Raw genomic sequence first — 15,728 nt, 5'->3', positions numbered from 1 at the left:
AATTTCAAAAACACAAATTAATTGTTATACATGTTGAAATTTGCTGAGTGAGAGAAGCAACTTGCATAACACTCCTTTTTACTAAGGTGAATTGAATTTATATTTTCAAACAAATGTAATCTGATTTATCTGATTAGGAGGAGACAAACATAAATATTTGAATACATATCCCTCTGATAGTGAAAGTGAAGCCGCTCAGTCGTGTCCGACTCTTTGCGACCCCGTGGACTGTAGCCTACCAGGTTCCTCCATCCATGGGATTCTCCAAGCAAGAATACTGGAGTGGGTTACCATTTCCTTCTCCAGGGGATCTTCCCAGCCCAGGAATCAAACCGGGGTCTCTCGTGTTGGAGGCAGACGCTTTAACCTCTGAGTCACCAGGGAAGCCTTCTGATACATATATGTATATATGTGCTGTGCTTAGTTGCTCAGTCATGTCCAATGCTTTGTGACCCCAGAACTGTAGCCCGTCAGGCTCCTCTGTCAATGGACTTCTCCAGGCAAGAATGCTGGAGTGAGTTGCCATGCCCTTCTCCAGGGGATCTTCCCAACCCAGAGATCGAACCCAGGTCTCCTGCGTTGCAGTCGGATTCTTTACCATCTGAGCCACCAGGGAAGCCCATATATATATATATACTTTAAGTTCATTAAGTTGACCCATCCATATGAGAATTTTCTAGGTTGTCAATTAGCAGCTAAAATTTATTGTATCTATCCTTAGAATTTTCTATCTGGTTCTCATGTTTGGAATTTATATATTTGAAGTTAATACTCATACTTTAACACATAAAATATTTTACATCCAGATAATTTTGTCTATGATGAAAAAAGTGATTGAAAATTATATAGGCAATATATACTCTTAAAAAGTGAATAGGTAGCACACACTGGTTAAAAGTAAAAATAAGAAAGGGAAAAAATAAATTATTTCCAGTCTTGTGAAAATACATCCCAAATTCCAAAGTCAAATTTGGAGTATAACTTCAGTATAGTTCTATATCCTTATCCTCTTTCAGGCTTCACTTTCTTTAAGGTATGGTTCCTTAGGAAGTAGTTATAACTCATTGTTAAATTAATTTTTAAAACTTTTTATTTTGTATTGGGGTATAGCCAATTAACAATATTGTGATAGTTTCAGGTAAAGAGTGAAGGGGCTCAGTCATACATAGACATGTAACTATTCTCCCCCAAACTCCCCTCTCATCCAGGCTGCCACATAATATTGAGCAGAGTTTCATGTGCTATACAGTAGGGCCTTAATTATCCATTTAAAATATAGCAGTGTGTACAGGTTCAATCCAACCTCCCTAACAATCTCTTCTTCCCACCCTTCCCTCCCTGCAACATAATTTTTAATATTAAGAAAGTAGAAAACTTCTGGAAAGAACCCTAATCCTTTCACAATCTTTGATGATAATCACTTTGATGATAGTGACATTGCTTTGCACAATATTCAGTGTTATGCAATTATTTCCTGTTAGATAAAGGCTTAGGGCAAAGGGAAAATGTGCCAGGAATCTATCATGACTTGTGTCTTGAATGAAAACTTGTTCCTTCCTCAGAACATGTTCTTGATGAGAATTCTACCCACAACCCCACAGGCAGTCACGTCCTGCAGCAGATGGTAAGCAAGGCACCTCTGTCTTCTCCCTTCAAACCCTTCTTTGTGCAAACGCTCACAGGATTATGCACCGGGGTGGGGCTGAGGGGGAGCAAGCTCGCAGCGTTCTCTTTGGAATTACCATCACCTCAAATAATAAGGTTTCTGTCAACTTGTTTTGGTTTTGGCAAGTCATAAAATTTTCCAGACTCTTTTTGCCTTGAGAGGTGGACTTTCCTTTAGGCAAAGTGAGTCTGGGAACCAAGGGATCCTGCAGGGAAACGGGAGCAGCCGGGCAGCCCCTTTGCATCCAGTGCTAAGACTCCGAGAGACCGAAGCAGAGGGCACAATTTCGATCCCTGGTTGGGGAACTAGATTTGACATGCAGCAGTGAAGACCCAGGGCAGCCAAACAAATATTTTAAAAAGGAAAGCTTTCCCTCAAAAAATAAAAGGGAAAAAAGTGTTAATTTTGTTGTTGTCAAAAAGAAATTTCATTTATTCACCCAGTACTTTAAATATCATTATATTAAGAATGGAGTTTGTATGTAGAATTTTCTTTCCTTTTCCTGGGTAGAAACTCACAGCCCGTGTTTGGATTCTGCTTCTATGACTTACAGACAAATAGCCTCTGATGAGTCACTGAAATTCCTGGTGCTTCTCTTTCTTTGTCTATGAATGGGAATAATTATAACAGCAATGATTTATAAGGTTATTGTGGGAATTAGGCAGCACTGGAGCGGCAAGTGGCAGAGAGGAGATACGCCACGTTCAAGGTCGGAAAAGCCTCAGTAAGACGGTAAGTGCTGGAGCAGCTGCAAGGAGCTACCCCACATCCAAGGGCAAAGGAGAAGCCCCAGCAAGACGGTAGGAGGGGCAAATTCTCGTTTAGAATCAAACCTTGGTTCCGCCAGAGACGCTCAGAGAGCTCAAACAAACCTTGTGTGCACCAGGACCCAGGGACTACACAGAGACTGAGTCAGAATTGTGTTTGAGCGTCTCCAGTGGAGGTACGGGTTGGCAGTGGTCTGCAGCAGGGATAGGGGTTCTGGGTGTGGATATGGCATAAATCCTCTTGGAGGATTTATCCAAGCTCTATTCCACTGTAGAGCTGCCAGAACTTATATGGACTGGGAAATAGACTCTTGGAGAGCACAACAGAACCTTGTGCACCAGGACCCAGGAGAAAGGATCAGTAACCCCACAGGAGACTTGCCTGTGGGTGTCTGGGAGTCTCTGGCGAAGGCGTAGATCGGTGATGGCTTGCTGCAGGGTTGGGAGCACGGAGTGTAGCAGTACACGCCTGTGGGTTCTTTTGAGACAGTTCACCACTATCTTCATTACCTCCACCATAGTTTGGTACCAGGTAAATAGCAGGGAGGGAACACAGCTCCACCCATAAACAGAAAATTGGATTAAAGATTTACTGAGCGTGGCCCCACCCATCAGAACAAGACCCAGTTTCCTCCTCAGTCAGTCTATCCCATCAGGAAGCTTTCATAAGCCTCTTATCCTTCTTCATCAGAGGATTGCTGGTGCTGCTAAGTCACTTCAGTTGTGTCTGACCCTTAGCGACCCCCATGGATCGTAGCCTACCAGGCTCCACCATCGATGGAATTTTCCAGGCAAGAGTACTGGAGTGGGGTGCTATTGCCTTCTCCGCCATCAGAGGGCAGATAAACTGAAAACCACCTTGACAGAAAACTAATCAATCTAATCACATGGACCACAGCCTTGTCTAACTCAATGAAACTGTGAGCCATGCCGTGTAGGGCCACCCAAGACAGATGGGTCATGGTGGAGAGTTCTGACAAAGCGTGGTCCACTGGAGAAGGGAACGGCAAACCACTTCAGTATTTTTGCCTTGAGAACCCCGTGAACAGTATGAAAAGGCAAAAGATAGGACACTGAAAGATGAACTCCCCAGGTCGGTAGGTGCCCAATATGCTACTGGATATCAGTGGAGAAATAACTCAAGAAAGAATGAAGAGATGGAGCCAAAGCAAAAAAACACCCAGTTGTGGATGTAACTGGTGATGGAAGCAAGGTCTGATGCTGTAAAGAGCAACATTGCATGGAATCTGGAATGTTAGATACATGAATCAGGCAAATTGGAAGTGGTCAAACAGGAGATGGCAAGAGTGAACGTCAACCTTTTTGGAATCAGCGAACTAAAATGGACTGGAATGGGTGAATTTAATTCTGATGACCATATGACCATTATATCTACTATTGTGGGCAAGAATCCCTTAGAAGAAATGGAGTAGCCATCATAGTCAATGAAAGAGTCAAAATGCAGTACTTAGATGCAATCTCAAAAACAACAGAATGATCTCTGTTCGTTTCCAAGGCAAACCATTCGATATCACAGTTATCCAAGTCTATGCCCCGACCAGTAATGCTGAAGAAGCTGAAGTTGAATGGTTCTATGAAGATCTACAAGGCCTAGAATTAACACCCAGAAAAGATGTCCTTTTCATTATATGGGCCTGGAAAGCAAAAGTAGGAAGTCAAGAAGTACCTGAAGTAACAGGCAAATTTGGCCTTGGAGTACAGAATGAAGCAGGGCAAAGTCTAACAGAGTTCTGCCAAGAGAACGCACTGGTCATAGCAAACACCCCCTTCCAACAACACAAGATAAGACTCTACACATGGACATCACCAGATGGTCAGCACCAAAATCAGATTGATTATATTCTTTGCGGCCAAAGATGAAGAAGCTCTATACAGTCAGCAAAAACAAGAACGGGAGCAGACTATAGCTCAGATCATGAACTCCTTATTGCCAAATTCAGACTTAAATTGAAGAAAGTAGGGAAAACCACTAGACCATTCAAATAGAACCTAAATAAAATCCCTTGCAATTATACAGTGGAAGTGAGAAATAGATTTAAGGGACTAGATCTGATAGAGAGTGCCTGATGAACTATGGATGGAGGTTTGTGACATTGTACAGGAGACAGGGAGCAAGACCATCTCCAAGAAAAAGAAATGCAAATAACCAGCATGACTCTCTGAGGAGGCTTTACAAATAGCTGTGAAAAGAAGAGAAGTGAAAAGCAAAGGAGAAAAGGAAAGATATATCCATTTGAATGCAGAGTTCCAAAGAATAGCCAGGAGAGATAAGAAAGCCTTCCTCAGTGATCAGTGCAAAGAAACAGAGGAAAACAATAGAATGGGAAAGACTAGAGATCTCTTCAAGAAAATTAGAGATACCAAGGGAACATTTCATGCAAAGATGGGCTCAATGAAGGACAGAAATGGTGTGGGCCTAACAGAAGCAGAAGATATTAAGAAGAAGTGGCAAGAATACACAGAAGAGCTGTACAAGAAAAATCTTCACGACCCAGATAATCACGATGGTGTGATCAGTCACCTAGCCAGACATCCTGGAATGTGAAGTCAAGTGGGCCTTAGGAAGCATCACTATGAACAAAGCTAGTGGAGGTGATGGAATACCAGTTGAGCTATTTAAAATCCTAAAAAATGATGCTGCAAAAGTGTTGCGCTCAATATGCCAACAAATTTGGAAACCTCAGCAGTGGCCACAGGACTGGAAAAGATCAGTTTTCATTTCAATCCCAAAGAAAGACAATGCCAAAGAATGCTCAGACTACTGCACAATTGCACTCATCTCACAAGCTAGTAAAGTAGTGCTGAAAAAATTTCAAGCCAGGCTTCATCAACATGTGAACTGTGAACTTTCAGATGTTCAAGCTGGATTTAGAAAAGGCAGAGGAACCAGAGATCAAATTGCCAACATCCACTGGATCATCGAAAAAACAAGAGAGTTCCAGAAAAACATCTATTTCTGCTTTATTGACTATGGCAAAGCCTTTGATTGTGTGGATCACAATAAACTGTGGAAAATTCTGAAAGAAATAGGAATACCAGACCACCTGACTTGCCTCTTGAGAAATCTGTGTGCAGGTCAGGAAGAAACAGTTAGAACTGGACATGGAACAACAGGCTGGTTCCAAATAGGAAAGGGAGTATGTCAAGGCTGTATATTGTCACCCTGCTTATTTAACTTATATGCAGAGTACATCATGAGAAATGCTGGGCTGGATGAAACACTAGCTGGAATCAGTATTGCTGGGAGAACTATCAATAACCTCAGATATGCAGATGACACCACTCTTATGGCAGAAAGTGAAGAAGAACTAAAAAGCCTCTTGATGAAAGTGAAAGAGGAGAGGGAAATGCTAGCTTAAACCTCAACATTCAGAAAACTAAGATTATGGCATTTGGTCCCATCACTTCATGGCAAATATATGGGTAAACAGTGGAAACAGTGGCTGACTTTATTTTTTGGGGCTCCCAAATCACTGCAGATGGTGATTGCAGCCATGAAATAAAAAGACACTCACTCCTTGGAAGAAAAGTTATGACCAATCTAGACAGCATATTAAAAAGCAGAGACATTACTTTGTCAACAAATGTCTGTCTAGTCAAGGCTATGGTTTTTCCATTAGTCATGTATGAACATGAGAGTTGGACTATAAAGAAAGCTGAGCACCAAAGAATTGATGCTTTTGAATTCTAGTGTTGGAGAAGACTCTTGAGAGTCCCCTGGACAGTGAGGAGATCCAACCAGTCCATCCTATAGGAAATCACTCCTAAATATTCACTGGAAGGACTGATGCTGAAGCTGAAACTCCAATACTTTGGCCATCTGATGCGAAGAACTCATTCATTGGAAAAGACCCTCATGCTGGGAAATATTGAAGGCAAGAGGAGAAGGGGACGACTAGACTGAGATGGTTGGATGGCATCACTGACTGAATGGACATGAGTTTGAGCAAACTCAGGGAGTTGGTGACCTGGCATGCTGTAGTACTGAGTGACTGAACGGAACTGTGGGAATTACATTGTTGCTGTTCCGTTGCTAAGTTGTGTCCAACTCTTAGCAGAGATTTTAAAATACCAAACATTTATTATCTCATTTGGCATAAATTCTGAGGAACGTGGTACCAGCATTAATTCAGCAGCTCACCGACGTCATCAAGAAGTTTCTTCCATTGTTTCTGCTTTACTTCTTAGGTATATCAATATTATTTTCCTTTTTGGCCACAGTTTGACTCCTAAAGTACCAAAAATGATTTCTTCCCAACAATATCCCAATCTGGGGAAGAAAGGAGTCAATAAAAAACAAAATTTTCTGCTCCTGAATCTCTTTCTTTCTTTTCCTTTCTCCTTCTCTCTCTGTCTGCTTCTCTCTATCAGAGCAAAATCACTCTGGTTCCTGTATCAGGAGACACCCCTGTATAGGTCCTTAGTCAGATTCAATTTCAATTTCTTATTGTTAGATCAAAATATAGTAATCGGAGGTGTGTTCCTTAGAAATTCTACTTCATGGCTGAAGTACTCATAACCCTAACTGCTGGGAATCTTGGTGGCTGTTAGTTCTTGGATGAATTCAGCACTGAGAATTTCCCTGAATATCAGAAAGACTTTTTACACAACTCCCCTCTTCTTCCTCCTCTTCCTTAGAGGCATCTCTCTATTCAGTAATGGTTGCTGTGATGGTATAAATACAGTCCATGGGGTCGTAAAGAGCCGACCCCATGGACTGAGAACATGATACTTAGGTGGAAAGTTAATTGCGATCATAAGGAAGTATGCAAATAACTGTTTGGGTGTTTTTTTTTTTTTTTTTTTTTTTTTTGTCTCTTATTTATCCATGATGATATAGAGACTTGGTTCCCTTGCCTTAATGTGCATGTGCCTGCTCAGTTGCTCAGTCGTGTCTGACTCTTTGCAGCCCCATGGACTCTAGCCCACCAGGCTCCACTGTCCATGGAATTTTCCAGGGGAGAATACTGAAGTGGGTTGCCATTTCCTTTCCAGGGGATATTACCAACCTAGGGGTTGAACCTGGATCTCCTGCGTCTCCTGCATCGGCAGGTGAATTCTTTACCACTATACCACTTGGAAGTCCCTTGCCTTAAAGTAGGAGAAGCTCTAAAAGACCACCCCAGCAATAAAGCTCAGTATGGGCTCAAACTTCTATTGCAACCAATTGCAGCTCAAGTCTTCTGTCTGTACAATCCTGATCCTTCACCCTGTACTGGTGTTGATCTTCAAAGTTGTCCCCAATAAATGCCTTACACACATATCTCCATCCAGGGTTTGCGTTCCAGGGAACCTGACCTGCGAAAACCAGTCACTGTCAGAGGAGACTGTGGTAATGTGATTGGCTTAAACCATTATGCTCCATCCAAAAGTACCCTGAGGCCAGAGTTTTCATTTTATTCCTCTGGTTTCTCCTTCGTAGTCTCCTTTATTCATTTTTCCTCAACCTGCTCCTGCTTTGTGTTTTAATATTTGAATGCCTCACAGTAAAGTTCTTGATTTTCCTCTCTATATAGGCTCACTGCCTGAGTGAACTCCTCCCATCCATGATCTGTGTGCTAACATTACATTTATTTATTTATTTATTTAACCCTGAGCTCTCTCTCAAATTTCTAACAATTTTTTGTTGTTGTTATTCAACTTCCAACCTATCATCTCCATTTGAGTGTATAAAATCACAAATTCCCTACATCCAAAGACAAATTCCTACTTTCCTATTCAAGCTTGCAGTAGCTCAGGGAATCTATTTTTCAGTAGCTCAACTGATAAGCACGGGAATAATCTCTGTGTCCAACTCTTTGCCACCCTGTGGACTATAGCCTGCCAGGTTCCTCTGTCCGTGGGATTCTCCAAGCAAGAATACTGGAGTGGATTGCCATGCCCTCCTCCAGGGGATCTTCCCAACTTGAGGATCAAACCCATGTCTCTAAAGTCTTCTGCATTAGTAAGCGGGTTCTTTACCACTAGCACCACCTAGAAAGTCCCCATTTCCTCATTCCTTGTATCCAATCCATCAGGAAATTCTACTGATTTTACCTTCAAAATATACTTAGAACTTGATAACTTCTATCTTCACCATTGCAACCCTGGTCCAAGTCTTTGAATGGAATCCTTAAATATAATATGTATAGATTCTGGGGTGTGTGTGTTTAAATGAGTACAAAAATTAAAAAAAAATATATGAGTACAGATTATCTACATATGTGACATACGATGTTTTGGTAAACTAGGTATAAAGGAATTCTTAACAGTGAAATAAGCTTTTGTAGTCCTTCATATGGGCTGACATAAGCAGTTTATCTAGGATGATTCAATAAATAAACATTTATTAAGGGCCCAGTTGTAGCTTAGGTACTATTTTGGGGGTACATTGGGTAGAGAGAGTATAAAATAAATAAGCCTAAGCATCTTTTACTGTCACTCTATTATTAATTTGTTGAATACTGATAGGCCCTGGGACACTTTGTTTCCAATATTTTGAACTCCACAACTGGAGAATTTATTTCTAGCTCCTTCCTGTCTGTAACAGAGTCACAGCAGAGTCAGGACCTGCATTGAAATCGGTAGAGAAATGAATTGATTTCCACCCCTCTTTCCTCCAATTTTGCCCCACCTCCATCTTCTCAGTATTAACTCATTGCTTCAACCATAGTGTTAGGTAAAGGGTAGACAATGAGTATTGCTTTTCAGGAGTAAGTGATAAGCTCAGACCAATAAAATAATTTTTAGAGAAATAAACTGCCCTTGGATTAACCTCTCAATCATGTGTGTGAATTCAACAAATCCATCAGTTAATTTGTGACTAAGTATACTCTCCCTTCCACACATGTTTTGTTATTTTATTGGGAAGAGTGTTTTATGTCTTCTGTGTTTCTTTTTATATCATCAAACTCACGTGAAGTCCTCCTCTACCCCTCCGGGAATCTGGGCTCTCGCTTTCTCTGGATGCTGGAAGATTTTATATTTAGTACCCTGAATTCTGTCTAAAAACTTGAATTCAGAATTGACAACAGTAAAGCAAAATTGCTAGCATTTGGTATCAAACAAAACCTTGAGTTTTCTAGGATGAAAATTATGAATGGTGTAATGAAAAAAAGAAAATCAGAGACTCGGATGCAAAAATCACAGCATTTAATGAAACAAACTGTGATAAGAACTCATAGCAGAGTGAACTCTATTTAGAATGTGAGATGGTTCATGGATTTCTTCCAGGTTTGAGACAGGAGAATAAGTTCATTCAAAGTAAATTGTTTTCTACCTGGGATTTAAAAACAGTTCAAACAATTAATAAATGTGTGTATGTACATATAAATACAAACATAGAGGTGGATAAACAAATACATATTTACAGACATGCACAAATTCACATTAGCGTACACATAATGTGTATAAAATATGTACATACATATTAATAACATATCAACTCATAAAACAAACACGAGTTTTTTAAAATGAAACATTTATGAAAAGCACATATATAGTTTCAAATTCTTTAAAGTTATTTAAAAAAAATCTTAATACTGTCCTATCAGAGTACTTACCTAATATACATAATTGTACAGACCGTATGAAGCACCAGAGACTTCTCTTTGCTTCATCTATTGTTTTATCTTCTTAGGTTTTCATTTTCTCACCAGATGTGTTTTTAATAACTCACGATGCATATGATTTCCTTACCTTTTTTGTGTATTTTGTTTTGTCTCACTGAGAAACAGAAACATTGTTGATACTGTAAGAAGCAAGGGCATATTCATCTGGAAAATAGAAAGTTCATGCTTATTATATCTCCAACTTTCTATAGCCAGATGATGTCAGACAATATAATCACACTAGGTCTAACACTTCTAGTAATCTTTCAAGAAAGTCAATTCCTTCTATTTTCTAAATCCAGGAACATCGTATCAAAGTTTAAGGCACTTGACAAAGTACATTCAATTAGTAAATGACAGAGTCAGAATTCAAAGACTGCTTTAGAGGGGTTTCCTTGTGATCCAGTGGTTAGGAATCTACTTTAAATGCAGAGGATGCAAGATTGATCCCTAGTGGGGGAACCAGGATCCCACATGCTGTAGGGCTACTGGGTCTGCGTCCTGCCACGAAGACCCAGCACAGCCAAAAAAACAAAAGAACGACAAAAAACCCCACCAAAAATCCGCAAAGACTGGTTGACAAGCTTCTCATGACATTCAACAAGAAATTAATAGCACTAACCTCCCAGGGAACATTTTTAAAAAATCTTCTGAATAGCGTTAGTAACTGCTTTGAAACCTAATCAAGATTTGCCTATAACATTTCAGAATATTTCTCACTCTTCTACTCAAATTAAAGTTCATAGATGTAGCATGAAATGGTAAGTTTCAGCCATTAACAACAAAAACAATGACAACAAGACCTGGAAGCTTAGCTGGTTTGTATTTCAAATTAAAGGGAGTGCCTTCTCATTATATCAAAAGGATTCTAGGTGTTGAAAAATTCTGGCAAATAGAAAAAGGCCCAGTCAGAAGTTTGTATATATATATATAAACTATATATAAGTATATATAAAAATGTATAAATATTTATAAATACTATAAATAAATACATATATAAATATAGATACATATATAAATATATAAAAATACATTAATATATAATATATGTATATATAATGGAGTAAAAAAAAAACAATATGTAAAGTAAACCCAGATATTGAAGACCAAGGATGATTTTCAAAAATTAAGTAGTTCAGGGAATCCTAGATATAGATGTAACTTCCAGTAGTTTTAAAGCATGGTTGTTGCCTACCTACCTTTTTCATAATAATCGTAGACCATGACTGGAGCTGGCTGAATGTTTGCCACATGATTGATTTGCTCAACAGAGAAGGTGAAACTCTTTGCTGTACCTGAAACCTATAAAGATACAGATTATAAATACACCAGAGCAGGCCTGCAAAAAAGGAAAACCACAGAGCAAATTATTTCCAGAAGTTTATGATAAATCCAGGGTGTCATGATCTTACATAATGACAAAATAATGAATTAAGTAACATTAAATTGTGCAAAATGTTGTTTCACCGATTATATTGAGGTACAAGAAAGCTGAAAATGTTAGAAAAATGTAGGCATTTGTGTGGATGTTAATGATGTACACATAGAAAGGATGAGTCTGAAACTCATGCCAGCCTCTGCTGGAGTTCAAGTCAAATTGTAAAAGAATTGTACATCTTTGACCAAACTATGTTAGATGCTGTGAGGAATAAAAGAATGGGGAAATGATGCTTCTAAACTTAAGAATCATCCAGTTAGCCAAGGCATATATGAAATAGCATAGTATTTAAGAGGGAAAAAAACAATTAGTGGGGTGGAAGAACACTGATCACAGTTAACATCTCACATAGTTTTGACAAACCCTATCATGTATATTTATGAGAAACTGAAGCATCCAGTTACTCTCAGAAGAAAAAGAAAGCCGCGGAGAAAAAAATTATTGTCAACTTACATTTTCCAGGTAGAAAAGAACATGGTCATTCTTGAATTCACTCTTCATTACTTGGCCATTGTTTTCAAGCTTTAAGGAAATTGGCAGGCAGGGATAAATATGAAAAAGCATCATTTCAGAACTGAATGTTTCATGCTTTTTCTCTAACCAGTAACAAGAAGTTATTTTATGGAACATTCATTCCCTTGTGCTATGATGTTTTCATAAACACAAGTTAGAACTAAATTAAAAAAAATAGGTTACAAACTTTTGGAAATAATGACTTCTAATTGCTGTAAATCAAGAATCCATTCCACCACTGTTTTAGCAAAAATATGAGTGTTAACTGTGAATGTTTGTTTAAGTGAAGAATTACACAGCTTGGCTTTGCTAACCAACTGTTTCATCAACACACTACTGCTTTTTGGAGGTCAAAAGACTGGGCTTCTCTTACCTCTTCAATGGATGACATGACTGGAGTAAATCCTGATAACATTTTTACATCAACAAGGACCATGTTGGAGTTATTGCGAGTTCCCGTATATCTGAAATTGAAAAACAAAACACTAACTTAGACATCATTTTAGAAGTGACTTAACCTTATGGCAAGGATATGAGTACGTTGATGCCAATTGGCTCAAAGCCTGGAGGAGAGGCAAAAGCTGGAGAATAAACATCTGAAGATAGTCATTCTCACACATCTGGAAACAAGCACAATTAGAGTGATCGTGGCTGAGATGATTCAAAGCAACATAAATTGGAGTAAAGAATGAAAGGACCTAATATCCCCAAGTCCTGCTTTTAAGCTTACTTGAGGCTTTAAAGTCAGAACTTATAGACAAAACTTTTAAACTTATATTACACATATAGTGGCTCAGTGGGTAAAAATATGCCTGTAATGCTGAAGAAATAAGGGACACAGATTCCATCTTTGGGTCAGGAAGATCAACTAGAGAAGGGTATGGCAACCCACTCCAGTATTCTTGCCTGAAGAATCCCGGGGAAGGAGGAGCCTTGTGGACTATAGTCTACAAGGGTGCAAAGAGTTGGACATGACTGAAGTGACTGAGCATAGCACACACATACTTATGTCAGCCTTAGATTCTGTGCAACACTTAGAAGAGACCCATATTTAAAAAGCAGGATGTTGGCAAAATCATACAACAGACATGTCCCCAAGAGATCTTCTAGGTTATACCCCCAACTTTGAATAAAATTGTTGGAACATGAAGTTGAGAGCTGCGTATTATATTATTAGCATTAGTGTTCAACAGATTTTCATTTTGAAATCCTGAGAAAAATCCCTGAAACTAATTTTACTCAATGTTTCTCCACACATTAACCAAGACTAAAACTCTTCAGTGCCTATAAATTATATTTTAGTTCAAGAGAATTACTTTGCTTTTCTACACGGAAAAATATCTAAAATTTTGCTTTGTGTACAGTTATATTAATGATTAAATAAATGTTGGCGGGTTTTCTCTTCTTGGCCCACCCATGCTTGTCTTTAGAAAGAAAATTGTATCTCTGTTGTGCAAAACTTACACACAGAAAGGTGGAAGCATGCTGAAGGATTAGTGTGGCAGAAGCTTTCAAACTGCATATGGCACAGATTATATTTGCATAATTCTAGCTCTGACTTAGTTGAAGATGTACTAAATTGTGATGTGGGCACAGAGAGCAATGAATTGACCACATTACAGAAATATCACCATCAACATGTGATTATTGACATTATTAATGTATAAATATTTTTTATACAATTTAAAGATTACTCTCCATTTATAGTTATTACAAAATATTGGCTATATCCCCCAGGGCTGTACAATACATCCTTGAGTCTATCTTACACCCTCCATGGTTTGTGCCTCCTACTCTCCAATCCACAGATTCCCACTCCCCCTTCTCCCCACTGGTAATCACTAGTTTGTTCTTTACATCTGTAAGTCCGCCTCTTTTTTGTTATGTTCACTAGTTTGTTGTATCTTTTAGATTCCACATGTAAGTGATATCATACAGTGTTTGTCCTTCTCTGTCTGACTTATTTCACTTAGCATGTTCTTTGTACTTCATCTCTCAGACATGTCTGACTCTTTGCAACCCCACAGACTGTAGCCCACCAGGCTCCTCTGTCCATGGGGATTCTCTAGGCAAGAATACTGGAATGGGTTGCCATTTCCCTCTGCAGGGGATCTTCCCAACCCAGGGACTGGAACTAGGTCTCCCATACTGCGGCAGATTCTTTACTGTCTGAACCACCAAGGAAGCCCTTCATTTAGCATGAGGCCCTCAAAGTCCATCTATGGGCTTCTTTATCCATTCATCTACTGGTGTACACTTAGGTTGCTTCCGTGTCTTGGTGATTGTAAATAAAGCTACTCTGAACATTGGAGTGCATGTGTCTTTTCAAATTAGCGCTTTCTATATTTTGTTAGTGTTTAAGATAATTCTCTTCTGATGCACCACTTTCTCTCTAACCTGAGAGCTGACATCAAAATGGGACACTTACCTGAGGGTTACTGTCAGGTCAAAATTACTCTGGGATACATCCGAAGAGTTTCTCTTTACTATTTGTAAGGAAAGGGAAAATCCAGATTCCTTCTTAGGTAGCAGGACGTTATACCTCAGGGTAGCCTAGAAAGGATAGAAAAGTGTTAGGAAAAAAAATCCATCCATCTAGCCTGTAGTAAAAATTGAAGCACTTATTGTTTCTCTTATTTCCATTATTGCTGTTGTCGGTCACTAAGCTGTGTCTGACTCTCTGCAGCCCCACGGACTGCAGTTCACTGGGCTCCACTGTCCATGGGGTTTCCCAGGCAAGAATACTGGAGTTGATTGCCATTTCCTTCTCCAGGGGATCTTCCTGAGCCAGGGATCAAACCCCTGCCTATCCTGCATTAGCAGGTGGATTCTTCACCACTGAGCCACCAGGGAAGCCCTCATTTCCATTATTAATGCACTTTATTTTATAACTTCATTATCAGGGAATAAGGTTAAATGTAATCATTTGGTTGTCAGAAGACACAAGAATCTTTAACAATGTAATTTAATAAAAAAATCAGAACACCCTCAAACACTGACATTCCTCAACAAACTTCTCAGTTATCCAGTTATCTTTAAGAGTAAGTAGCCTTTTACAAAACAACTTTAGTTTTCAGCTGTTGAGTGGAAAATATTAATGGAGGAAAGTGTAATCATGAAAATATGCAAGAGTAAAATAGCACTTCATACATAACTGGAAAGATAGTCTGCCTTTTTTATGGGCAAACACCCCTCTTCCTCACAGAGTTCTATTACCTGGATAAATGCACAACCTTGTCCTTCCACATTTACTGTGTATTGTCCACCTGCTTTTGTTAGTTCTGAACGTTGGACCAATAAGTGATTATCACTGTTAACCTGGAAAATCTCGTTGAATTCTTCACTGCTTAAGCTGACAGTGACTTGATCATCAGAGAAGATTAAATTCATGTAGCGGGTTATGGCAAGAAGGCAGATGGGCGTATCCTGCACAGAACAGTACAAGCAGCATTCCAAGCTCTGTTATGATGCAATATTAGTCATCATGTGGCCATGAACTTTAAATCAACCCATAGAAATATTTCTGACATGTCAATAGAACACCAAGAAGCAGTATTCTAAACAACAGGAAAAACATATTTGCTTGTGCTAATTGTTGTCACTTTCTTTAACAGATCTTAATTAGATCTAAAAGTCTTCTAAATAATTTTATAATATCCATGTGAAATAGTGCTCAGTCTTTTCTAAAAATTAAGGGGTTATGTAATTTGGCTGCCATAGACAGTTTATGCTCA

General features: G+C 39.1%; 1 protein-coding gene across 1 annotated transcript in view; it reads right to left on the bottom strand.

The window, feature by feature from the left end:
• Nucleotides 1–9,578: 9,578 nt before the first annotated feature.
• LOC136159963 (ovostatin homolog 2-like) overlaps nucleotides 9,579–15,728 on the bottom strand; it is a 50,104-nt gene continuing 43,954 nt past the window's right edge. The window contains exons 30-36 of the mRNA XM_065922869.1: nucleotides 15,211–15,420; nucleotides 14,423–14,547; nucleotides 12,368–12,458; nucleotides 11,935–12,003; nucleotides 11,243–11,345; nucleotides 10,132–10,208; nucleotides 9,579–9,712 (exon numbers count right to left, since the gene is read on the bottom strand). Of these exons, the coding sequence (XP_065778941.1) occupies nucleotides 10,156–10,208; nucleotides 11,243–11,345; nucleotides 11,935–12,003; nucleotides 12,368–12,458; nucleotides 14,423–14,547; nucleotides 15,211–15,420 (651 nt within the window). The 3' untranslated portion in view covers nucleotides 9,579–9,712; nucleotides 10,132–10,155. The remainder of the gene's footprint in view (nucleotides 9,713–10,131; nucleotides 10,209–11,242; nucleotides 11,346–11,934; nucleotides 12,004–12,367; nucleotides 12,459–14,422; nucleotides 14,548–15,210; nucleotides 15,421–15,728) is intronic.

Source organism: Muntiacus reevesi, chromosome 1 (genome assembly GCF_963930625.1).
Source record: "Muntiacus reevesi chromosome 1, mMunRee1.1, whole genome shotgun sequence".
Taxonomy (NCBI): Eukaryota; Metazoa; Chordata; class Mammalia; order Artiodactyla; family Cervidae; genus Muntiacus; species Muntiacus reevesi.
The sequence above is the reverse complement of the archived record's forward strand: the minus strand, read 5'-3'. Positions and strand labels throughout refer to the sequence as shown.